At 44.9% G+C, this 27,079-nt stretch overlaps 1 protein-coding gene across 2 annotated transcripts in view; it reads left to right on the top strand.

Moving 5' to 3' along the window:
• LOC126174861 (uncharacterized protein C2orf42 homolog) overlaps positions 1-27,079 on the top strand; it is a 231,343-nt gene that overhangs the window by 16,740 nt on the left and 187,524 nt on the right. For both annotated transcript variants that reach the window (XM_049921260.1, XM_049921261.1), the window contains one exon: positions 15,539-15,762. In XM_049921260.1, the coding sequence (XP_049777217.1) occupies positions 15,547-15,762 (216 nt within the window). In that variant the 5' untranslated portion in view covers positions 15,539-15,546. The remainder of the gene's footprint in view (positions 1-15,538; positions 15,763-27,079) is intronic.

The following is a 27,079-nucleotide window of genomic DNA, read 5'->3' as shown; positions in this document are numbered from 1 at the left end:
TCCAAACTGGTTATCGTCCATGTTTCACTTCCATACATGGCTGCACTCCATACAAATACTTTCAGAAACGACTTCCTGACACTTAAATCTATACTCGATGTTAACAAATTTGTCTTCTTCAGAAACGCTTTCCTTGCCATTGCCAGTCTACATTTTATATCCTCTCTACTTCGACCATCATCAGTTATTTTACTCCCTAAATAGCAAAACTCCTTTACTACTTTAAATGTCTCATTTCCTAATCTAATCCCCTCAGCATCACCCGATTTAATTTGACTACATTCCATTATCCTCGTTTTGCTTTTGTTGATGTTCATCTTATACCCTCCTTTCAAGACACTGTCCATTCCGTTCAACTGCTCTTCCAAGTCCTTTGCTGTCTCTGACAGAATTACAATGTCATCGGCGAACCTCAAAGTTTTTACTTCTTCTCCATGAATTTTAATACCTACTCCGAATTTTTCTTTTGTTTCCTTTACTGCTTGCTCAATATACAGATTGAATAACATCGGGGAGAGGCTACAACCCTGTCTCACTCCTTTCCCAACCACTGCTTCCCTTTCATGTCCCTTGACTCTTATAACTGCCATCTGGTTTCTGTACAAATTGTAAATAGCCTTTCGCTCCCTGTATTTTACCCCTGCCACCTTCAGAATTTGAAAGAGAGTATTCCAGTTAACGTTGTCAAAAGCTTTCTCTAAGTCTAAAAATGCTAGAAACGTAGGTTTGCATTTTCTTAATCTTTCTTCTAAGATAAGTGTTAAGGTTAGTATTGCCTCACGTGTTCCAATATTTCTACGGAATCCAAACTGATCTTCCCCGAGGTCCGCTCCTACCAGTTTTTCCATTCGTCTGTAAAGAATTCGCGTTAGTATTTTGCAGCTGTGACTTATTAAACTGATAGTTCGGTAATTTTCACATCTGTCAACACCTGCTTTCTTTGGGATTGAAATTATTATATTCTTCTTGAAGTCTGAGGGTATTTCGCCTGTCTCATACATCTTCCTCAACAGATGGTAGAGTTTTGTCATGACTGGCTCTCCCAAGGCCATCAGTAGTTCTAATGGAATGTTGTCTACTCCCGGGGCCTTGTTTCGACTCAGGTCTTTCAGTGCTGTGTCAAACTCTTCACGCAGTATCATATCTCCCATTTCATCTTCATCTACATCCTCTTCCATTTCCATAATATTGTCCTCAAGGACATCGCCCTTGTATAAACCCTCTATATACTCCTTCCACCTTTCTGCCTTCCCTTCTTTGCTTCGAACTGGGTTGCCATCTGAGCTCTTGATATCCATACAAGTGGTTCTCTTCTCTCCAAAGGTCTCTTTAATTTCCCTGTAGGCAGTATCTATCTTACCCCTAGTGAGACAAGCCTCTACATCCTTACATTTGTCCTCTAGCCATCCCTGCTTAGCCATTTTGCACTTCCTGTCGATCTCATTTTTGAGACGTTTGTATTCCTTTTTGCCTGCTTCATTTACTGCATTTTTATATTTTCTCCTTTCATCAATTAAATTCAATATTTCTTCTGTTACCCAAGGATTTCTATTAGCCCTCGTCTTTTTACCTACTTGACCTTCTGCTGCCTTCACTACTTCATCCCTCAGAGCTACCCATTCTTCTTCTACTGTATTTCTTTCCCCCATTTCTGTCGATTGTCCCCTTATGCTCTCCCTGAAACTCTCTACAACCTCTGGTTCTTTCAGTTTATCCAGGTCCCATCTCCTTAAATTCCCACCTTTTTGCAGTTTCTTCAGTTTCAATCTGCAGTTCATAACCAATAGATTGTGGTCAGAATCCACATCTGCCCCTGGAAATGTCTTACAATTTAAAACCTGGTTCCTAAATCTCTGTCTTACCATTATATAATCTATCTGATACCTTTTAGTATCTCCAGGATTCTTCCAGGTATACAACCTTCTTTTATGATTCTTGAACCAAGTGTTAGCTATGATTAAGTTATGCTCTGTGCAAAATTCTACAAGGCGACTTCCTCTTTCATTTCTTTCCCCCAATCCATATTCACCTACTATGTTTCCTTCTCTCCCTTTTCCTACTGACGAATTCCAGTCACCCATGACTATTAAATTTTCGTCTCCCTTCACTACCTGAATAATTTCTTTTATCACGTCATACATTTCATCAATTTCTTCATCATCTGCAGAGCTAGTTGGCATATAAACTTGTACTACTGTAGTAGGCATGGGCTTTGTGTCTATCTTGGCCACAATAATGCGTTCACTATGCTGTTTGTAGTAGCTAACCCGCACTCCTAGTTTTTTATTCATTATTAAACCTACTCCTGCATTACCCCTATTTGATTTTGTATTTATAACCCTGTAATCACCTGACCAAAAGTCTTGTTCCTCCTGCCACCGAACTTCACTAATTCCCATTATATCTAACTTTAACCTATCCATTTCCCTTTTTAAATTTTCTAACCTACCTGCCCGATTAAGGGATCTGACATTCCACGCTCCGATCCGTAGAACGCCAGTTTTCTTTCTCCTGATAACGACGTCCTCTTGAGTAGTCCCCGCCCGGAGATCCGAATGGGGGACTATTTTACCTCCGGAATATTTTACCCAAGAGGACGCCATCATCATTTAATCATACAGTAAAGCTGCATGTCCTCGGGAAAAATTACGGCTGTAGTTTCCCCTTGCTTTCAGCCGTTCGCAGTACCAGCACAGCAAGGCCGTTTTGGTTAATGTTACAAGGCCAGATCAGTCAATCATCCAGACTGTTGCCCCTGCAACTACTGAAAAGGCTGCTGCCCCTCTTCAGGAACCACATGTTTGTCTGGCCTCTCAACAGATGCCCCTCCGTTGTGGTTGCATCTACGGTACGGCCATCTCTATCGCTGAGGCACGCAAGCCTCCCCACCAACGGCAAGGTCCATGGTTCATTTAGGCATTTCACTCAGAGCTGCCAAAGATAGCTGTCTGATATGTGTGAGGTGTGCTTGCTTTTGTTAACGTGTATATGTTTTCTTTTGTCAAGAAGGCTCTGGTCGAAAGCTGAATGTGGAACAATCTTTTTGTTACGCCTGTCGGCATCTCAATGTGTCATTTTTACGTTAAGTAATTTGTTTACGTCTTCCAAATTCAGAGCATTTGAACAACATAATTTTTCTAAGCACATCTTCCATACATTCTTTATTCTTTGTTGTTATGTAATTTGATTACCATTTCCATCTTTATAATCCAGATAATGTTCCATTTACTGTTTAGAATAAGGCAACTGTTCCATGTGAACTATAAAAGGAATGTGATAAACCATTCTGCATTAAATTAAGCTATTCAGAAATATCTTTAAGAGCATGTGAGAAGAAAATTTGGCAAGAAAAACGACTGAAACAGTTAAAGAATGAAGAAAGTGAAATAGAAATATATGTTCAGTGGACAGTACATTGCATCAGTTAAGATAACAGATGGCACAGCAGCTAACAACTGGTAGGAAATTGTACAAACATTGGAAGATACGTTTAATGTCTGCATTGTTCATGAGAGGAATCAGAAACACAGATAATTAGTTACCTGTGAAAATAATGATATTCCTGAAGGAATGTCAGACCAGTTGTATAAAGGTGTTAGGGGTTGAAAAAAGGTAAGGCACTTGGAGATGCAGTGATTGAATATTAATGTTCGAAGCTGGATGTAAATCAATGAAAAAGTAAACTAGTTTTTTAAAATAATGTTTGCAGAGGAAGAATTTTTTTCCAAATCTGATACAATGCTCTAACTACTCTTCTTTACAAGAAAGGAGACAGGCAATGCAAGAGAAGCTGCAGACCTTTCAGCCATCTCCCTGTAAAACACAGGACACTCACTAAAATTATGAACAACCCAATAAAAAAAAATCATTGTATTTCAGCTGAATGAAGGAAACAAACTGGATTTAGAAGTGGACATGGATAATGGACCATTTGCAACTGATAGATTAAATTACAGAACAGAGCAGTGAGTACAAATTAGCATTTGCCTGGTACTCATAGAATTGAAGAAAACTTTTGGCTCAGTTCCAAATTTGTCTGTACATGAAACTCTTTAGAAACAAGACACTGTTGCAGCCTATGTTAGTATACTGAAGAATGTGTACACTAATGCACAGCATCTGTTAGACTTCACTCAGTAAATGCAAAGTTATGAATTGGAAGACCTCTCAACAGCCCTATAGCAAGTTTTGAGATCCTTGAACATTGAAGAAGAAACACATAATGAAACATACCTGAACATGGACTGTGTGAAGCATTGAATGTACTCTGCATACTGTTTACTGTTCAGCAAATCCATATGAATTCTCTGTTGCTGCTAACCCTTCTGTGCACTATGGTAAATTAAGAGTCTTTGTGTCAATATTATCTTTTTGGCATCCAGTTATTAAGTAAGTTTGGATATATTGATCGGTAGATGACCCAATTTATCACCATAATGAATTCTGTTACACATGGTGTTGTTCCCTGTTGTTGTACTTAAACCACTTTTTAAAGTGTGTATCACAGTTTACGTATGTTACTTGAGAATCATTAGCGCCTATTTAACGTGTTCCATGCATAGACTATTTGTAGTAAGTCTCCACTGCATTCATACTAGAATATCACATTGTTTATTATATATGTATTCAGGTATCATCATTTTTTAAAGTTTTCCTTGTGCTCTCTTGTTGACAGAGTATAAAATGCTAATGTAAACATCGCAGGGATAATATTTGACTTACTTGTACAGTGACTACAAGGTACACTGTTGAAAATTGAGTGCAAAAAGGAAATTACATCTGGCTGCAAACTCAAAACATCAGAGGTTAAGTTTGCCAATATTGTACAGGTGTGTAAACAGCTTATGGGAAGAGTACCTCTTAAAAAATGTTAGACCGACTATTAATTACAAACATATGTTACAAAGTCCTTCTTATAGAGAAGCCTAACAGACATATACCAAACAGTGGAAAATCCAGGAGGGAATGTAACAATACTATGAAAAGGAAAGTTGCTACTCACCATATAATGGAGCTGCTGAGTCACAGATAGGCACAACAAAAAGACTCTCACAATTAAAGTGTTCGGCCATTAAGGGCTTCGTCAACAATATACAAAGCGCGCGCACACACACACACACACACACACACACACACACATACGCGACTGCAGTCTCTGGCAACTGAAACTACACTGCAAGCAGCAGCACCAGTGCGTGATAGGAGTGGCGACTGGGGGGGGGGGGGGGGGGTAAGGAGGCTGGGACGGGGAGGGGGAAGGGTAGTATGGTGGGGGTTGTGGACAGTGAAGTGCTGCAGGTTAAACAGAGGGCAGGGGAGAGTTGGGGAGGGGGGAGGGAGTAGTATAAAAGGTGAAAAATAAAAAGATTGGGTGTGATGGTGGAATGATGGCTGTGTAATGCTGGAATGGGAACAGGGAAGAGTCTGGGTGAGTGAGGACTGTGACTAATGACTAATAATGGTTGAGGTGGGAGGGTTATCGGAATGTACAATGTATTGCAGGGAAAGTTCGCACTTGCGCAATTCAGAAAAGCTTGTGTTGGTGGGAAGGATCCATATGGCACAGGCTGTGAAGTAGTCATTGAAATAAAGGATATGATGTTTGGCAGCGTGTTCAGCAACAGGCTGGTCCACTTGTTTCTTCGCCACAGTGTGTCAGTGGCCATTCATGCGGACAGACAGCTTGTTGGTTGTCAGGCCTACATAGAATTCAGACCAGTGGTTGCCGCTTAGCTTGTAGACCACATGACTGGTTTCACAGGTAGCATTACCATTGATGGGATAGGTGATGTTTGTGACTGGACTGGAGTAGATGATGGTGGGAGGATGTATGGGACAGGTCTTGCATCTAGGTCTATTACAGGGGTATGAGCCATGAGGTAAGGGATTGGGAGCAGGGGTTGTGTAAGGATGGACAAGTATATTGTGTAGGTTCGGTGGACGGCGGAATACCACTGTGGGAGGAGTGGAAGGATAGTGGGCAGGACGTTTTTCTTTTCAGGGCACAACAAGAGGTAACTGAAACCCTGGAGGAGAATATAATTCAGCTGCTCCAGTCCTGGGTGGTAATGAGTTACGAGGGGCCTGCTCCTCTGTGGCCGGACTCTGGGACTTTGGGAGGTGGTGGGAGACTGGAAACATAAGGCACGGGAGATTTGTTTTTGTACAAAGTTGGGAGGATAATTATGGTCTGTGAAGGCTGTAGCGACACCCTTGGTGTATTTTGAGAGGGACTGCTCATCACCGTAGATACAATGACCACGGGTGGCTTGGCTGCACAGAAGGAACTTCTTGGTATGAAACGGGTGGCAGCTGTCGAAGTGGAGGTATTGTTGGTGGTTAGTAGGTTTGACATGGACAGAGATACTGATGTAGCTACCTTTGAGGTGGTCAACATCTAGGAAGGTGGCTTGTTGGGTTGAGTAGGACCAGGTGAAGCAACTGGGGGAGAAGTTGTTGAGGTTCTGGAGGAGAGTGGACAGGGTGCCCTCACCTTTGATCCAGATAGCAAACATGGTATCAGTGAATCTGAACCAGGTGAGGAGTTTAGGATTCTGGGTTTTTAGGAAGGATTCCTATAGATGGCCCATGAGTAGTTTGGCATAGGATGGTACCATATAGGTGCCTAAAGCCATTTTGTTTGTAGGTAATGCCTTCAAAGGAGGAGTAATTGTGGGTGAGAATATAGTTTGTCATTGTGACTAGACAGGAGGTTGTTGGTTTGGAATCTATCGGGCATTGGGAAAGGTAGTGTTCAATAGCGGTAAGGCCATGGGCTTTAGGAATTTTAGTGTACAGGGAGGTGGCATCAATAGTGATGAGCAGGGCACCATGTGGTAAAGGGAGAAGAACTGTGGAGAGTCGGTGAAGGAAATGTTTGGTATTTTTTATATAGGAGGGTAGGTTCCGGGTAATAAGTTGAAGGTGTTGATCTACGAGAGCAGAGATTCTGTCAGTGTGGGCACAGTAACCAGCCATAATGGGGTGTCCTGGGTGGTTAGGTTTATGGACTTTAGGAAAAATGTAGAACGTAAGAGTGCAGGGAGTGGTAGGGGTGAGTAAAGAGATGGACTCTGGGGAAAGGTTCTGGGATGGGCCTAAGGATTTGAATAGTGACTGGAGATCCTGCTGGATTTCTGGAATAGGGACACTGTGGCAAGGTTTGTAGGTGGAGATATCTGACAGCTGGAAGAGTTCTTCTACCAGGTAATCCTTGTGTTTCAAAACAACAGTGATGGAGCCTATGTCCGCAGGTAGGTTTATAAGGTTGGGATCAGTTTTTAGATGGTGGACTGTCGTTCTTTCTGCGGATGCCCCGATTCACACCCACTAATTCCACCTTATCCAGTCACATCTGCCATCCCCCTTCTTCACACTTATCCACCCTCAGACCTACTGCCCACAGTAATATCTTTTTTATTATTTATTCTTTACTTTGATCGTTGTGACTTCTCGCCAATTTTAGTGAGTTTTGGGCTTTCTCTATTGTCGACTTTCTCAGATTTCATCTTGTTTTCCCCTTTTGCATCCATTTCATCCTTGTTTTGAATTTCCTTAAGTATTTGGACGTATTTTTGTGTAATTTTTCAGACATAATTCTAATTTTGCATTTTTTGCACCACCATGGATGGATCTTTGCTCCTTCGATCTGTATCAGTTCAGAAAAGTTTCCTTATTCCTAGCAGATCCCAGTCCCACATGCTGCTCCTGCATTGTTGCTTGGCTCATGGAATCCCCTCGAATGGCCTTACCATCAAATTACCCATCTCTGGCTGCAACCCCTCCTTCCACTATGACCTCAACTTATTCAGATTCTGCCAATCATTAGTCCTCACCAACATAATCCTGCAAAACCGTGTCAACCTAGCCCAAACCTCCTTGCAGTACCTTCTCTCCATCTGTAAAATTCTCCTGCTATGCAATACCATATTCCTGGAACCCATAACACACATTGATACTCTTGCCCTGCAGGAACTTGAGAAACATGTACAATGCCACCTCAAAAAGCTCTCCATCCTGCTCATTTCTTACTCCTTGGAGTACCACTGTCCGTCACCTCTACAACAACCTCCAAACCTCCCTCACATTACCTCATAGCTGATAGACCCTGTCTTACAGACCTACTGCACTTACCCCACCCTCCAAAGCTCCCTCCCGGCACCATACAGAATCCAGAACCTAAACACACTCCCAACACAGTCATGAACCTTTCCTCCAGAAGGCTTAGCCCCACAGAAATATTGGTCCTTTCCAAAGGCCTCACCTTTTGCCCCACTCCCAAATTCAATCATGCAGGACTTGTTAAAGTCTTCTTTGGCTCCTCTCGCTAGGAGGGGATCTCTTGGGTCACTACATTCCCAGGTTCCTACCAGTGGCAAAGCAGACACCTGCTAGTGGCTGAAGCTCCCACAGGTAGTTGGTTGTAGGGCTTCACGGTCATCCTCAGTCCCTGAGACTGAATCAGTGACGCCCTCCCAGCCGGAAAAAGCTAAGGAATGGTGAGAGAAACCTAAAACGAAAAAGACCCCCAAGAACCAAGACATTGCAGTGGCACCCACACCACTGCTACCTACAAGCTCTGCGTCTGAGGGTGAAGTGGAGATTCTGGCTTCCCCTGAGGACCTAGATCTCACTGGGCCGTGGATATTGACTGCACGGATACTCAATCGATGACAGCAGGTGACCCTGAGGCATAAACTGCCTCCATAAGCGTTTCATGCCTTTCCAGCCTCATGATAACGTCACCCCCAGTGGAATTGCTGTGGTTTTTTCCATCACCTGGCTGAGCTACGGCAACTGTTAAGCTTTACACCTGCTTTCTGCATTGCCCTCCAGGAAATTTGGTTCTTGGCAATGGGGACCCCTGCCGTCCATGGTTATAGCAGATATTACAAGAACTGTAGCGAATGTAATGGAGTGTCAGATGCAGTTTGTGTCTATGTCCTGAACTCGGTATGTAGTGAACTTTTGCCCCTTCAAACTCCTTGTGAAGCTGTGGCTGTCAGGATAAGGATGATACATGATATAACTGTCTGCAATGTATATCTCCCTCTGGATGGTGTGGTATCCCTGAACGTATTGGCTACACTGATTGATCAACTCCCCCTAAACCTTTCTTACTTTTGGGAGATTTTAATGTCCATAACACCTTGTGGGGTAGCACCTCACTTACTGGCCGATGTAGAGATGTCGAAAATTTACTATCTCAACTCGACCTCTGTCTCTTAAATACTGGGGCCTCCCACACATTTCATTGTGGCTCATGGTACTTACTCGGCCATTGATTTATCCCCCTGCAGCCCTGGACTTCTCCCATCTGTACACTGGAAAGCCCACGATGACTTGTGTGGTAGTGACTGCTTTCCCATTTTCTTGTCACTCCGCCGGCAATATTCCCCCAGACATCTACCCATATGGGCTTTAAACAAGGCATGGTACCTTCAATATGGTAGTTGAACGGGTCACTAAAACGATCGTTTCTGTGGTGGCAAATGTGATCCCTTGTTCCTTAGGGTGCCCCGGTGAAATTCTCAGTACTTTGGTGGTCGCTGGAAATTGCTGAGGTGATTAAAGAGTGCTGGCGAGCTCTACAGTGACAGAGGCAGCACCCTTCCTTGGAGCACCTAATAGCTTTTAAATGACTCCGTGCCTGAGTTCACCAGCTTATAAAAAGACAGAAACAGGGATGTTGGGAGAGGTACGTCTTGACCATTGGGTGCCATATGTCACCTTCCCAAATCTGGACAAAGATCAGATGTGTTTTTGGGTACCAGACGCTGACAGGTGTCCCTGGCATTAACATTAATGGCGTGTTATCTACCGACCCAAATGCAATTGCTGAGTGCTTTGCTGAGCACTATGCTCGAGCCTCTGCGTCGGAGAATTACCCCCAGCCTTTCACACCCTCAAATGGTGGATGGCAGGGAAAGTTCTCTCATTCACTGAATGTCACAGTGAACCTTATAATGCTCCATTTACAGAGTGGGAGCTCATCAGTGCCCTTGCACATTGACCTGACACAGCTCCTGGGTTAGATCGTATCCACAGTCAGATGATTAAACATCTCTCATTGGACTACAGGCAACATCTCCTCACCATCTTCAACCAGATATGGTGCGATGATGTCTTTCCATCACAACGGCGGGAGAGCACCATCGTACAATGTGCTCTTCGGTAAAAACCCGCTTGATGTGGATAGCTATCGTCTCATCAGCCTCACCAATGTTCTTTGTAAGCTGTTAGAATGTATGGTAAGTCACGGTTGTGTTGGCTCCTGGAGTCACGGGGTCTACTGTCTCCATGCCAGGGTGGTTACCACCAGGGTTGCTCTACCACTGAAAATCTTGTGTCCCTCGAGTCCACTATCCGAACAGCCTTTACTAGGCGCGAACACCTGGTTGCTGTCTTTTTTGATTTACGGAAAGCTTGTGACACAACCTGGCGACATCATATCCTTGCCACTTTATATGAGTGGAGTATCTGGGGCCCACTTCTGATTTTTGCCCAAAACTTCCTGTCGCTTTGTACTTTCCGTGTCCAAGTTGGTGCCTCCCTTAGTGTCCCCCCCCCCCCCCCCCCCAGGAGAATGGAGTCCTGCAGTGCTCTGCATTAAGTGTCTCTCTCTACTTTCCGTGGCCATTGACGGTCTAGCAGCAGCTGTAGGAACGTTGATCTCACCTTCTCTGCATGCAGACAACTTCTGCATTTCATATTGCTCCTCCAGTACTGGTGTTGCTGAATGGTGCCTACAGGGAGCCATCCTCAAGGTGCAGGTATGGACTCTAGCCCACAGCTTCCAGTTTTCAGCTGCAAAGTCGTGTGTCATGCACTTCTGTCGGCATCATACCATTCATTCAAAACCAGAACTTTACCTCAGTGACAATCCACTCGCTGTAGTGGAGACATATCGATTCTTGGGACTGGTTTTCGAAGCTTGATTGACTCTTCCTCACCTTCATCAGCTTAAGTGGAAGTCCTGGCAGCACCTCAATGCCCTCGCTGCTGATTGCTCTACACTGCTGGAATTCTACAGAGCCCTTGTTCAATCCCACCATGACTCTGGGAGTCTGGTTTATGGTTCGGTGGCGCCCTCAGCATTGTGTTTAATCAACCCAGTGCACCACTATGAAGTTGGACTAGTGACGGGAGCTTTTAGGACGAGTCCGGTGACCAGTGTTCTGGTGGTCAGTTCTTACAATTGCGGTTCATGTCCGATCTCTTCTGTCTGAACTGGAGTCCTTCCCTGTAACACCTCTACTCGAGGTCCATTCACGTACTCCTGCATGTTGTAAACATAGGCCAAAGCTTCATTTAGACTTTTCACATGGCCCTAAGGACTCAGTTAACCCCGCGGCTATGCACTGTCACTTCCTATCAATTCTTGATGTGTCCTGGGGCTCTGAAGGGGTTTACGCAGATGGCTCAATGGCTGATGGGCACGTTGGCTTTGCCTATATTCGCCGAGGACATATTGAACAGCACTCCTTGCCAGATGGCTGCAGTGTTTTCACTGCAGAGCTGGCGGCCATATCTCGTGCTCTTGAGCACATTCGCTAATGCCCTGGTGAGTTGTTTCTTCTCTGTACTGACTCTTTGAGCAGTCTACAAGCTATCGACCAGTGCTTCTCTCGCCATCCGTTGGTAGCGACCGTCCAGGAGTCCATTATACCCTGGACCGAGCAGGGTGGCGCAGTGGTTAGCACACTGGACTCGCATTCGGGAGGACGACGGTTCAATCCCGTCTCCGGCCTTCCTGATTTAGGTTTTCCGTGATTTCCCTAAATCCTTTCAGGCAAATGCTGGGATGGTTCCTTTGAAAGGGCACGGCTGATTTCCTTCCCCATCCTTCCCTAACCCGAGCTTGCGCTCCGTCTCTAATGACCTTGTTGTCGACGGGACGTTAAACACTAATCTCCTCCTCCTCCCTCATTATACCCTGGAACAGTCCAGTCATTCATTGGTGTTTGTCTGGACCCCAGGACACGTCAGCATCCCAGGCAATGAATTTGCTGAGAGGCTGGCTAAACAAGCTACACGGAAACCACTTATGGAGATCAACATACTTGCAACTGACCTGCGTTCATTATTACGCCACAAGGTTTTTCGGCTCTGGGAGACAGAATGGCATAACCTCGGTATGCACAACAAACTGCGTGTCATTAAGGAGACTACGAATGCATTGGAGTCTTCCATGTGGGCCTCTCACATGGACTCAGTGGTTCTCTGCCGGCTCCACATTGGCCACACTTGGGTGACTCATGGCTATCTTCTGCGCCCAGATGACTCACCTCAGTGTCGGTGCGGCACACGATTGACAGTGACCCATGTGTTGCGCTGTCCCACTTTGGCTGGCCTGCAATGAAATCTTCGGTTACTGGACTTGTTACCATTAATTAGCTGACAACACATCGGCTGGTTTAGTTTTACGTTTAATACGTCAGGGTGCGTTTTGTCATTCTATCTAAGTTTTAGTGCATGTCCTTTGTCCCTCTGTGTCCTCCACCCTAGTGCTTTTAGGCTGGAGGTTTTAGTGTGTTGCAGAGTGGCTGGCTTATCCTTTTTATTCTCGTGATCAGCCAGCTGTGGTCATATGCTCTCTTGTTTTAATTTCTTCTACCTGTTTCTTGCATCTCTCAGTGGTTTTCTTGTCCTATTTTATCCATTGTAGTGTTGGTTGCCCTTCGCTCATTCTTGCAGTTTTCCCGTTTCTTCCAGTTTAGTGTTGTAAGTCTCGTTTGTTTTATTCTCTCCCTTGTGGAATTGTTTTAAAAGGAACAAGGAACTGATGACCTAATAGTTTGGTCCCCTCACCCACAATTACTTCTCCTTTGAAGGCATTACCTACAAACAAATCTGGGGTTGGGGTATAGAAACCCGCATGGCACCATCCTACGACAACTTATTTATGGGCCATCTAGAGGAGCCCTCCCTAAAAACCAGAATTCCAAACCCTTCACCTGTTTCAGATTCATTGATGCCATCTTTGCTATCTGGATCAAAGGTGAGGACACCCTGTCCACACTCTTCCAGAGCCTCAACAACTTCTCCCCCAGTTGCTTCGCCTGGTCCTACTCAACCCAACAAGCCAACTTCCTAGATGTTGACCTCCACCTCAAAGGTAGCTACATCAGTATCTCTGTCCGTATCATACTTACAAACCACCAGCAACACCTCCACTTCGACAGCTGTCACCCGTTCTATTCCAAGGAGTCCCTTCCGTACAGCCTAGCTACCTGTGGTCATCGCATGTGCAGTGATGAGCTGTCTCTCTCAAAATATACCAAGGGTCTCACTGAAGGCTTCACTGGCCACTATTATCCTCCCAAACTTGTACAAAAACAAATCTCCCTTGCCTTATCTTTCCAGTCTTCCACCACCTCCCAAAGTCCCACCGTCCGCCCACAGAGGAGCATTCCCCTCGTAACTCAGTACCACCTAGGACTGGAACAACGGAATTATATTCTCCTCCAGGGTTTCGATTACTTCTCGTGTTACCCTGAAATGAGAAATGTCCTTCCCACTATCCATCGCACCCCTGCCACAGTAGTATTCCACTGTCCACCGAACCTACACAACATACTCGTCCATCCTAACACAACCCCTGCTCCCAATCCCTTACCTCATGGCTCGTACTCCTGTAATAGACCTAGATGCAAGACCTGTCCCATATATCCTCCCACCACCACCTACTACAGTTCGGTCACTAACTTCACCTATCCCATCAAAGGCAGGGCTACCTGTGAAACCAGTCATGTGATCTACAAGCTAAGCTACAACCACTGTGCTGCATTCCATGTAGGAATGCCAACCAACAAGCTCTCTGTCCCCATGAAGGGCCAACGACAGACTGTGGTGAAGAAACAAGTGGACCAAGCTGTTGCTGAACACGCTGCCAAACATCATATCCTTCAGAATGAGATTTTCACTTTGCAGTGGAGTGTGCGCTGATATAAAACTTCCTGGCAGATTAAAACTGTATGCTGGACCAAAACTCGAACTCGGGACCTTTGCCTTTGGCGGGCAAGTGCTCTACCAGCTGAGCTACCCATGTACGACTCACGCCCCATCCTCACAGCTTTACTTCTGACAGTACCTCGTCTCCTACCTTCCAAACTTTACAGAAGCTGTCCTGCGAACCTTGCAGAACTAGCACTCCCGAAAGAAAGGATATTGCGGAGACATGGCTTAGCAACAGCCTGGGGGTTGTTTCCAGAATGAGATTTTCACTTTGCAGCCGAGTGTGCGCTGATATGAAACTTCCTGGCAGATTAAAACTGTGTGTCGGCCCGAGACTCGAATTCGGGACCTTTGCCTTTCGCGGGCAAGTGCTGTAGCACTTTCATCATATCCTCCATTTCAATGACTGCTTCACTGTCTATGCCATATGGATCCTTCCCACTAACACAAGCTTTTCTTTCTGAATTGCACAGGTGGGAACTTTCCCTCCAGTACATCCTACGTTCCCATAACTTTCTTGGCCTCAATCTTCGTTAGTCACTGTCCTCACCCATTCAATCCCCTTCCCTGTTTCCATTCGAGCACTACACAGCCGTCATTCCACCACCGCACTCAGTCTTTTTGTTTCTCTCCTTTTCTGCTACTCCCCCCTGCCCCCCTTCCACTCTCCCTACCCCTCCCCTGCTCTCCGTCTAACCTGCAGCACTTCACTGTCTGCCACCCCTACCGTACTATACCTCCCCGTCCCAGCCTCCTCCTTACCCCCACCCAATCGTGGCGCTGCTACTGGATGCAGTGTGGTTTCAATTGCCTGAGACTGCAGTCTGTGTGTGTGTGTGTGTGTGTGTGTGTGTGTGTGTGTGTGTGTGTTTTGTCTATTGTTGACAAAGGCCTTAATGGCTGAAAGCTTTAATTGTGAGGGCCATTTTGTTGTGCCTATCTGCGACTCGAGTCTTTGCTGTGTAGTGAGTAGCAACTTTCCTTTTCATGATACTGTAAGAATGATATATCTCAGTCTCTTTGGAAAATTATCCTGAAGGAAGGGTGCGTTTCATAGATGATGTATCTACTAAATAAAAAACTTGAGCCATCAATTTTATTGCCTTGCTGGAAATATTTTCAACCCTCTTACAAACATTTGCTCTGGAGGTACTTGATAGTTCTTCTTGCTTCAGAATGGCTTTGAATCGCAAATACAGCAACCAGTTTAAAAAACTGTTAAAATAATTGCTACATAAACCATAGCCTTAAAAGATGTTCACATTATTCTTACCAGAAATACTGCACCTTCTATACCTCCTTCCTCTGGCTTTCTTTGAAGGATAGTCTGCATTGATTTTATTTCGTAACCTGTCAATTTTGAACATGATGAATGTAGTCCTGGTTGTAAAGAAAAGAAAAGAAAAGAAAAGAGGTGATTGCTGTTTACAGTATCGTGGCACCTGCTGTTTGTGTATATGGTTATGTTATGTTGTGTTTTGACAGTGATTGGGTCTAGATTCTGAAGCATGTAAATCTTTGAACTGTATGTTTTGTTTATTTATTTGTTTGTTGAAGATGCAACTATTGATTTGTATTGCAGAGCTGAATATGCCCAATGACAGTGCCAGGCTTAAAGCATTACTTTCAGATTTGGGCAGAGCAACACTTCGAGGAGTTCGTAAATGCCCAAAATGTGGGACATATAATGGAACAAGAGGTGTCTGTTGCAAGAATAAGGCCTGTAATGTTGTATTCAAGGAAGCTGGTGAGAAAAGGAAGCTTTCAACGGAAGCCTGCAAACTTGTTACAGGAACAACAACACAGGTATTTTCTTTATACATAATTTTAATCTGTACAGGGTCCTGTTATGTATTCTTTCAGGAAACAGTTCTTTGTTGCATTCAGTTAGTGCCTACAGTCCATGTTTTATAAATATCATATATGGAAATGGTGTCAAGGTCACAGTGGTGAGCTGTATTTACAGTTGAGAGATATGTTGTAGCCCCACTGCCGGTATTCTACTTGTGAGGTTTCACTATGTTTACAATCTAAGGATCCCATTTGGAAGAGACTCATACACATACTTAAGAGGCAATATGGAAAACAGTAAGAATAATTGATGAACTGACAACAGAAAGCCGCAAAGCAGCCTTACATGAAGCTGACTGGTGGGATGCATATGCAAGACAAATGCCAGTTCAAAATTTATGTATTTATAGATTTAGTGTACTTAGGTATTTCTGCAGAAAATATCAGATCAATTACAGATGTAATATATACACTCCTGGAAATGGAAAAAAGAACACATTGACACCGGTGTGTCAGACCCACCATACTTGCTCCGGACACTGCGAGAGGGCTGTACAAGCAATGATCACACGCACGGCACAGCGGACACACCAGGAACCGCGGTGTTGGCCGTTGAATGGCGCTAGCTGCGCAGCATTTGTGCACCGCCGCCGTCAGTGTCAGCCAGTTTGCCGTGGCATACGGAGCTCCATCGCAGTCTTTAACACTGGTAGCATGCCGCGACAGCGTGGACGTGAACTGTATGTGCAGTTGACGGACTTTGAGTGAGGGCGTATAGTGGGCATGCGGGAGGCCGGGTGGACGTACCGCCGAATTGCTCAACACGTGGGGCGTGAGGTCTCCACAGTACATCGATGTTGTCGCCAGTGGTCGGCGGAAGGTGCACGTGCCCGTCGACCTGGGACCGGACCGCAGCGACGCACGGATGCACGCAAAGACCGTAGGATCCTACGCAGTGCCGTAGGGGACCGCACCGCCACTTCCCAGCAAATTAGGGACACTGTTGCTCCTGGGGTATCGGCGAGGACCATTCGCAACCGTCTCCATGAAGCTGGGCTACGGTCCGGCACACCGTTAGGCCGTCTTCCGCTCACGCCCCCAACATCGTGCAGCCCGCCTCCAGTGGTGTCGCGACAGGCGTGAATGGAGGGACGAATGGAGACGTGTCGTCTTCAGCGATGAGAGTCGCTTCTGCCTTGGTGCCAATGATGGTCGTATGCGTATTTGGCGCCGTGCAGGTGAGCGCCACAATCAGGACTGCATACGACCGAGGCACACAGGGCCAACACTCGGCATCATGGTGTGGGGAGCGATCTCCTACACTGGCCGTACACCACTGGTGATCGTCGAGGGGACACTGAATAGTGCACGGTGCATCCAAACCATCAATGAACCCATCGTTCTACCATTCCTAGACCGGCAAGGGAACTTGCTGTTCCAACAGGACAATGCACGTCCGCATGTATCCCGTGCCACCCAACGTGCTCTAGAAGGTGTAAGTCAACTACCCTGGCCAGCAAGATCTCCGGATCTGTCCCCCATTGAGCATGTTTGGGACTGGATGAAGCATCGTCTCACGCGGTCTGCACGTCCAGCACGAACGCTGGTCCAACTGAGGCGCCAGGTGGAAATGGCATGGCAAGCCGTTCCACAGGACTACATCCAGAATCTCTACGATCGTCTCCATGGGAGAATAGCAGCCTGCATTGCTGCGAAAGGTGGATATACACTGTACTAGTGCCGACATTGTGCATGCTCTGTTGCCTGTGTCTATGTGCCTGTGGTTCTGTCAGTGTGATCATGTGATGTATCTGACCCCAGGAATGTGTCAATAAAGTTTCCCCTTCCTGGTACAATGAATTCACGGTGTTCTTATTTCAATTTCCAGGAGTGTACATATGTAAAACACATGCAAACTTGAATCAGCTAGTTCAGTAATGGGGCAGGTTGGCTCTTGCCTTTTCAATGGAACTATTCCAGTTTTCACTGTAGTAACTTGGGGAAACCATGGAATACTCAAGTCAATATGGCTGGTCAGAGATTCGAACCCCACACTACTCCTGAATGTGAGTCCAGTGCATTAATGCTGTGGTGCCTTGGTTTGTATATTTGATATGGGTTTGTATCACTCTGCAGCTGTTTTGCCAAGAAAACAAGGCACTGTGGTGCTAACAGGACGTCATAAAGCTCTATATTACAGAGGGAATCGAAATATCATGTGTAAGACAAAGGAAATTGTTTGGATGATTAGGACAAACAGAGAAGCAGGACTGTTTAACAAGAAATATGGCTGTCAAAGAAAGTGATTAAAAATCAGGATATCTCTGTATGATGTCTGAAATAACTGATTTATATTGTGAGATGAAATCTATATGGGAATCAGTTAAAAGAGAAACTGAGAAATTAGTTAAAGAATGAGAGGACTTTGAAAGAAAACAGCCGATAATAAATGATAGCTGTCAGGTAGCCAACATATTTAATAAACAATTCCTTGAAGAAGCTCAGAAGATTGGTAGTCACACAGAAGTATTAAAATCCTCTTCCTCACATATATGGTATGTATTCAGTCATATATCAACACAACAGCACCACAGGGGATATTTCCAGACAGAATGAAATACGAGGTGAGTTCAAAAAGAAACTGAACTTTTGCTGCATCAGCTTTATTTTTTATTGTACAACATTTTAACCACTGTCTCCATCAAAATAACCGCTCTACTGACAATACACCGTTCCTATCATTTCTTCCAGTTCTGGAACACCACCTGGAGCACATTCTGTGGATGGTGCGCAGGTTTCTCATCGTGTTGTTCTGTATCTCCTCTATGGTTTGGAAATGATGTCCTTTCAATGTGAAGGTCTGAAGAATACAGTGGATGCAGCATAATGGAAATGTGGTGTTTTGCTAGATAACTGCAGACAATTGGAATGACGCATGAGCTGGTGCGTTGTCATGATGCAACATCCAACTCTGGTTTTCCCACAATTCAGGCCTCTTCCTGCACACAGCATCCCTAATGTGCACTAGGATTCCCTGGTAGACTTCCTTGTGTACCTTCTGACAACATGGCACAAATTCATGATGGATAATGCCTTTGTAGTCAAGAAACACAACCATTATCACCTTGATCTTCGACCGACTCCTGCATGTTTTTTTTTTTGGACAAGCTGACCCTGTGCCCACCCCTTGCGACGACTGCATCTTAGTTTCAGAATCATAGCCGTACATCCACGTCTCATTGCCTGTTATGATATTCTTAAGAAAGTTTTCATTGTGATTAACAGTGGCAAGGAGTTCCTCGCACAATTCAACATGCGTCTGTTTCTGTTCTTCAGTCAACAAACACTGTACGAATTTTGCACTGAGACAACACATCTCAAGTTTTTCACTCAAAATTTGATTGCATGATCGTACACTGATGTCCACCTCCTCAGCAACTTCCCCAGCAGTTAAACAACAATTTTGCAATTCACAGCATGAATGCTATTCACATGGCCATCAGCTGTTGGTGTGGAAGGATGTCTAGACTTGGAATTGTCACAGACCGACATTCTGCACTGTTGGAAATGTTTAATCCACTTGTAGCTCTGTGTGCAACTCATACAGTCCTCCCTGTATGCTTGGCTAAGCATTTAAAATGTTTTTGTGAAATTTTGCCAAGTTTGTAGCAGATTTTCACACACACACACACACACACACACACACACACACACACACACACACACACACACACACACACATTGTTATCTTTGTCTATAAAAACATTATCTATCATTGTGCTGCTTTCCTGTACCATCTGAGTTGGAAAATCAATAATTGACGTCAAATTGTAAGAACCAATTAATACTTCAAGGTCAAGCTCTCTTATCAGACTCTTTCAGAGAATCTACATTCAAATCCTCACAAACAATAGTTTGCTTCCCTCTGTCTGATGGATAGCACAACGAAGAATCCTAGTTTTTCAAAAATAGTTGAAAATTTACCAATGGGGGGAAAATGGCTACAGTTATAAAAGTGCCATTATTTAGTTTAAGCTCACATGCATCTGCTTCTATATGTTGCTCTACACAAAATTTTTTAGTTTCCGAATTTTTCACATTATGACAGCTTTAACATATATGGCAACTCCTCCTCTCTTCATAGTGTCTCTGCTTACATGCCGTGAAAGCTTATATCCACCTACATTTACCATTTACATACCATGACTATATGATGTTCAGACAGGCATAGTACATCTGTTCCACCCTCAGTTTCTAAATCTTCTAAACAAACAAGAAGCTCATTTACTATGTTTTTTAATCCCTCAATATTCTGCTGCAATAGTATACTGACATTATTTTTCACTGTACAGTTACGAGAACCTTGTGTTATTTTAACATCTCTAGTATCCTCCTGTCTGAGCTTCTCATTAAGCTTAATTTCAGTCAATGTTGGATGACTGGACACTAATCTTAGCCTAAAAAAGAAGTACTCCCATGAGCTTCAGTACCCCCCCCCCCCCCCCCCCCCCCCTTTTGCTATTGTCTCAGCGAGTGTACCCTTCGCTTTCCTATTGAGATTGTTATTGTAGTTGCTCTATTGTTCTATCCCCACTGGTGACAGACGGTGGTCCTGGACTGTGATCCGTGATCCTGACCCTGTCACACCTTACCAGTGCACTCTTGTGTGATGCTCAAGTCGAACTGGAATGGATATTACTGACAGCTACTAGAATTACAACAGATAATTTCCTCCTGTCCAACGATCTATGTTGCTCTCCAAGTACTTGTCTCGAGAGAGCATGTGATTGATTCATCTACATCTACATCTACATTTATACTCCGCAAGCCACCCAACGGTGTGTGGCGGAGGGCACTTTACGTGCCACTGTCATTATCTCCCTTTCCTGTTCCAGTCGCGTATGGTTCGCGGGAAGAACGACTGTCTGAAAGCCTCTGTGCGCGCTCTAATCTCTCTAATTTTACATTCGTGATCTCCTCGGGAGGTATAAGTAGGGGGAAGCAATATATTCGATACCTCATCCAGAAACGCACCCTCTCGAAACCTGGCAAGCAAGCTACACCGCGATGCAGAGCGCTTCTCTTGCAGAGTCTGCCACTTGAGTTTGTTAAACATCTCCGTAACGCTATCATGGTTACCAAATAACCCTGTGACGAAACGCGCCGCTCTTCTTTGGATCTTCTCTATCTCCTCCGTCAACCCGATCTGGTACGGATCCCACACTGATGAGCAATACTCAAGTATAGGTCGAACGAGTGTTTTGTAAGCCACCTCCTTTGTTGATGGACTACATTTTCTAAGGACTCTCCCAATGAATCTCAACCTGGTACCCGCCTTACCAACAATTAATTTTATATGATCATTCCACTTCAAATCGTTCCGCACGCATACTCCCAGATATTTTACAGAAGTAACTGCTACCAGTGTTTGTTCCGCTATCATATAATCATACAATAAAGGATCCTTCTTTCTATGTATTCGCAATAGATTACATTTGTCTATGTTAAGGGTCAGTTGCCACTCCCTGCACCAAGTGCCTATCCGCTGCAGATCTTCCTGCATTTCGCTACAATTTTCTAATGCTGCAACTTCTCTGTATACTACAGCATCATCTGCGAAAAGCCGCATGGAACTTCCGACACTATCTACTAGGTCATTTATATATATTGTGAAAAGCAGTGGTCCCATAACACTCCCCTGTGGCACGCCAGAGGTTACTTTAATGTCTGTAGAGGTCTCTCCGTTGATAACAACATGCTGTGTTCTGTTTGCTAAAAACTCTTCAATCCAGCCACACAGCTGGTCTGATATTCCGTAGGCTCTTACTTTGTTTATCAGGCGACAGTGCGGAACTGTATCGAACGCCTTCCGGAAGTCAAGAAAAATAGCATCTACCTGGGAGCCTGTATCTAATATTTTCTGGGTCTCATGAACAAATAAAGCGAGTTGGGTTTCACACGATCGCTGTTTCCGGAATCCATGTTGATTCCTACATAGTAGATTCTGAGTTTCCAAAAACGACATGATACTCGAGCAAAACACATGTTCTAAAATTCTACAACAGATCGACGTCAGAGATATAGGTCTATAGTTTTGCGCATCTGCTCGACGCCCCTTCTTGAAGACTGGGACTACCTGTGCTCTTTTCCAATCATTTGGAGCCTTCTGTTCCTCTAGAGACTTGCGGTACACGGCTGTTAGAAGGGGGGCAAGTTCTTTCGCGTACTCTGTGTAGAATCGAATTGGTATCCTGTCAGGTCCAGTGGACTTTCCTCTGTTGAGTGATTCCAGTTGCTTTTCTATTCCTTGGACACTTATTTCGATGTCAGCCATTTTTTCGTTGGTGCGAGGATTTAGAGAAGGAACTGCAGTGCGGTCTTCTTCTGTGAAACAGCTTTGGAAAAAGGTGTTTAGTATTTCAGCTTTACGCTTGTCATCCTCTGTTTCAATGCCATCATCATCCCGGAGGGTCTGGACATGATGTTTCGAGCCACTTACTGATTTAACGTAAGACCAGAACTTCCTAGGATTTTCTGTCAAGTCGGTACCTAGTATTTTACTTTCGAATTCACTGAACGCTTCACGCATAGCCCTCCTTACGCTAACTTTGACATCGTTTAGCTTCTGTTTGTCTGAGAGGTTTTGGCTGCGTTTAAACTTGGAGTGAAGCTCTCTTTGCTTTCGCAGTAGTTTCCTAACTTTGTTGTTGTACCACGGTGGGTTTTTCCCGTCCCTCACAGTTTTACTCGGCACGTACCTGTCTAAAACGCATTTTACGATTGCCTTGAACTTTTTCCATAAACACTCAACATTGTCAGTGTCGGACCAGAAATTTTCGTTTTGATCTGTTAGGTAGTCTGAAATCTGCCTTCTATTACTCTTGCTAAACAGATAAACCTTCCTCCCTTTTTTTTATATTCCTATTAACTTCCATATTCAGGGATGCTGCAACGGCCTTATGATCACTGATTCCCTGTTCTGCACTTACAGAGTCGAAAAGTTCGGGTCTGTTTGTTATCAGTAGGTCAAAGATGTTATCTCCACGAGTCGGTTCTCTGTTTAATTGCTCGAGGTAATTTTCGGATAGTGCACTCAGTATAATGTCACTCGATGCTCTGTCCCTACCACCCGTCCTAAACATCTGAGTGTCCCAGTCTATATCTGGTAAATTGAAATCTCCACCTAAGACTATAACATGCTGAGAAAATTTATGCGAAATGTATTCCAAATTTTCTCTCAGTTGTTCTGCCACTAATGCTGCTGAGTCGGGTCATACAGATGTCCTCAGTGAGTGGCTTCTCCAAGAAACACATCTCACTGATGACCATTACCATTATTCTGTCAGAACCGTACTTGTCTCGAGAGAGCATGTGATTGATTCATACAGATGTCCTCAGTGAGTGGCTTCTCCTCTGTACCACATTGGAAGCAGTAAGTATCAGTGTGAATTACCCCAATGATCCACATTTTTGACATTCATTTAAACCCATGCAAAACACTTACACACCTACAGGAGACCACCTTAATTCAATGACTCTCTTCCACTTTCAATGTGTGCTACCCAACATGGAAACCTCCAGGCGCCTTGCCGCTCTTTGGTGGGTTTGTGCTTGGCTACCATGGGTCCCCACCCTTTGAAGCATCTTTTCCCTTACATGCTGCATGTCTATCTTCTTGCTATTCTTTTTCCCCTTTCATGGGGAACCAGGCATGTTATATTGTTGGAAATGTGTTCTGCATATTCAATAGCTGAAATCAGATCAATCTCTCCACTGTCTTTTGTTCCTTCTTTCTTTTTTCATTCCCCTTCTCCTATCATTCCTCAGCTTCGGCATTTGAGGTTACTCTTTTTCTTCTTCCTTCCTGTGCGCTCCTGAAGCCCGGCCCATGCGTCTGATGCATAAAAGGTGACTGGGAAACACGCAATTCCCAGCCCCAGGTCGACATGTAGGGTTTGCACTTACCCCCTGGTACAGGCCAGGGCCAGGGAGGGGTAAGCTGCTCTGCTACCTTCCCATATTGCCGATTGGTCCATCTGTCAGGTGTTTGGGAGGTGTGACCTGAGGTGGGAACGGTCACCTAAGGTAGGTGTGTCCCCTTCTGAAGGGGGCCACCAGTTGGAAGGAGCGCGCCATTGTTGGCAATCATGGAGATTTCAAGCTCCTCCCACTGTCACCCTGCCTTCCTCCATTGGAAACAAGTGGAAGCGGCTCGGGCGATACCTTTCTCCACTCGAAAGAATCATGAGTGCTACAATGCCACCTTTACTATGAGGGAGCTAGATTGTGCTCTCAGTTCATCCCAATCCTCTGCCCCAGGGCCAGGTACTGTTCACATTCAGATGTTGCATCACCTTTCTCTTGCTTAATACGTACAACTCATCTGGGCAGAGTGCATGTTTCCGAAACGCTGGTGTGAAGCCTCTGTCATACCCGTACCTAAGCCCAGTAAAGACAAATAGCTTCCTTCTAGCTACCACCCCATTTCTCTCATCAGCTGTGTTTGCAAGATGATGGAATGTATTATTCATGCCCAGCTGATATGGTGGCTCAAGTCTTGCACTTTGCCAACCACTGCAAAGTTGTATTTCGAGCGCGGCGTTCTGCAGTTGACTGTCTCGTCACTTTGTCCATCCATATCATGACTGGTTTTCTGCAGAAATACCAGACTGTGGTAGTGTTTTTTGATATGTAGAAAGCCTACAGCACTTGCTGGAGGACTGGTATCCTCCGTATGCTCTACATGGGGGGATTCTGTGGACGCCTTCTCTGTTTCCTTCAGGAATTTTTAAAAGACTGAGTTTTCAAGGTATGTGTGGATTTTGCCTTGTTGGACACCTTTATCCAGAAAAACGGTGTGCCTCAGGGGTCTCTCCTGAGCGGTTCTAGGCGCTGCAGTCCGGAACCACGCTGCTGCTTAGGCATAGATGTGTGTGATGTCCTTTGGTTAATTAAGTTTATGTAGTTCTAAGTGTAGGGGACTGATGACCTCAGATGTTAAGTCCCACAGTACGTAGAGCCATTAGAACCATTGTCTCCCGAGCATTGTCCTCTTTGCTATCACCATTAACCCTGTAATGGCCTGTATCCTGCGGGCATCCCTTTTCGTTGATGATTTTGCCATCTATTGCAGTTCTCTACGGACTTCTCTCATTGAGCGGCATCTTCAGCGGTGTCTTGATCATCGTTATTCATGGAGCATCGGCAATGGCTTTTGGTTTCCACTGACAAAAACGTTTGTATGAATTTCTAGCTGCGCAGTTGGTTTCTTCTGCCGTCTTTATATCTTGAGCCTATTGCTCTTCTGTTCATTGAAACTATGAACTTCCTGGGGCTCATGCTTGATAGGAAACTTCCTTGGTCCTCCAATGTGTCTTACCTGGCAGACCACTATATGCGGTCCCTCAGTGTTCTACGTGTCCTCAATGGTACTTCCTGAGATGCAGATCAAATCACCCTCCTCTGTTTGTACCGGTCCCTTGTCCATTCGAAACTAGACTATGGGTGCTTTGTTTATGCATCTGCACGTCTGTCCCTCTTATGCTGTCTCAATACTATCCACCACCATGGCATCCGTTTGGTCACCAGTGTCTTTTACACTAGGCCAATTGAGAGTCTGTATGCCAAACTACCGCTGTCATACTGCTGTGATTTTCTCCTCACCAGGTATGCATGCCATTTGTCTGCCAAGCGTGGCCACCCATCCTATGCCTCCTTCTTTGATGACTCCTTGGATTGCCAGTATGGGATGTGTCCCTGTTCTCTGTTACCTCCTGGAGTTCGCTTTGGCTCTTGGTCTGGCAGCTTAACTTACCCTCCCTGCAACTTCCTGGTGGGTGTGAACCCTTCACTACCTTCGCTTTGTGTGGTGGGCCCATGTTCACCTTGGCCCCTCATTTGCTTCCTAAGGCCACTACTCCAACCTCACCCTATCGCCTTCAGTTTCATGACCTTCGCATAGAACTTTGCGTGGTACCTTTGTGTACTCTAATGGCTCTCGGACGGATCATGGTGTCAGGTGTACCTTTGACACTGGTGCCCGTTTTTCAGTATCGGCTTCCGGAACACTGCTCAGTATTTACAACAGAGCTGTTTGCCCTGTATCAGGCCATGCAGTACATCCGGCGACAAAGGCTTTTCAAATGTGTCATCTGCTCAGATTCTCTCAGTGCCCTTCAAAACCTCTGTGTGCTACACACCCTTAGTGCAATGGGTCCAGGAAAGCTGTCACTTGCTCACTCTTGATGTAGCCACTGTGATGTTTATGTGGGTCCCTGGTCATGTCGGTCTGACAGGAAGCGAGGCTGCTGACGCTGCTGCCAAGGCTACAGTCCCTGTATGTCAGCCTGCTTCTTCTTACATTCCCTCTGACGATCTTTGTGTTACTGTCTGTCAGCAGGTGGTGTCTTTTTGGCATCACTGCTGGTCCTCTCTTCATGGGAACAAGCTCCATGTTATTAAAGCCTCTTTCAGTGGCTTGGACGACCTCCTCTTGGCCCCCTGGCAGTGAGGAGATCATTTTAACTAGGTTGCATATTGGGCACTGTCTTTTTAGCCATCATTATCTGTTGAGTGGTGCTCCCCCACCAGTTTGTGCACATTGTGTCCAACTTTTAACTGTCCACCATTTCCTGACAGAATGCCCTTTTTTTAACCGCTTATGTTCCCATTTGTGTTTGCCATCTGAATTATTGGCCATTTTAATGAATGATGTGTGGGCTGTCTACCGCGTTTTACTTTTTGTCTGTCATAGCAGTGTGGTGAAGGCCATTTAATTTTTAGTTCGGGATTCCGTTTCTCTATGAGATATTTTATAGACCTTTCTCCACATCCCTGTTTTTAGCTGTCTTCTCTTTCATCGATTGGGATTTACATGTAGTCATTTTTAATTCCTCTCTTTGTCTTTGTGTTTTACAGTTTTGACAGTACCGTGTATGACCCTAGTCGTTTTTGCACTCTAAAACAAAAACAAACCAATATGGGAAGTATCACGTTGCCTGATAGGGGCCTTCTGATTGTCTAGTTCCTTTCTGATTTTGATCTGTCTCTCCTGCCCTCTGCAGTACCATCCAAGGCATCTTTTCAGCTATCAACCTTACAATCACTTCTCCATCTTGTAGTGTCACTACAGTGGTCACTATGTGGTGATCTTCTTGACAGTTATCACTTTCCAGTGATCCTGTCACTTCCTTATCACAGCCTGACAAACCAGTTACCACGGTGGGTTCTCGCAAGAGCCAAATGGCAGTTGTATACCTCTGTTGTCTCTTTTGTCCCCACTCTGTCAGATTGCATCGACGCGGTTGATGTAGATTTAGATTTATCCTACGTG

Source organism: Schistocerca cancellata, chromosome 3, assembly GCF_023864275.1.
Source record: "Schistocerca cancellata isolate TAMUIC-IGC-003103 chromosome 3, iqSchCanc2.1, whole genome shotgun sequence".
Taxonomy (NCBI): Eukaryota; Metazoa; Arthropoda; class Insecta; order Orthoptera; family Acrididae; genus Schistocerca; species Schistocerca cancellata.
The sequence above is the reverse complement of the archived record's forward strand: the minus strand, read 5'-3'. Positions and strand labels throughout refer to the sequence as shown.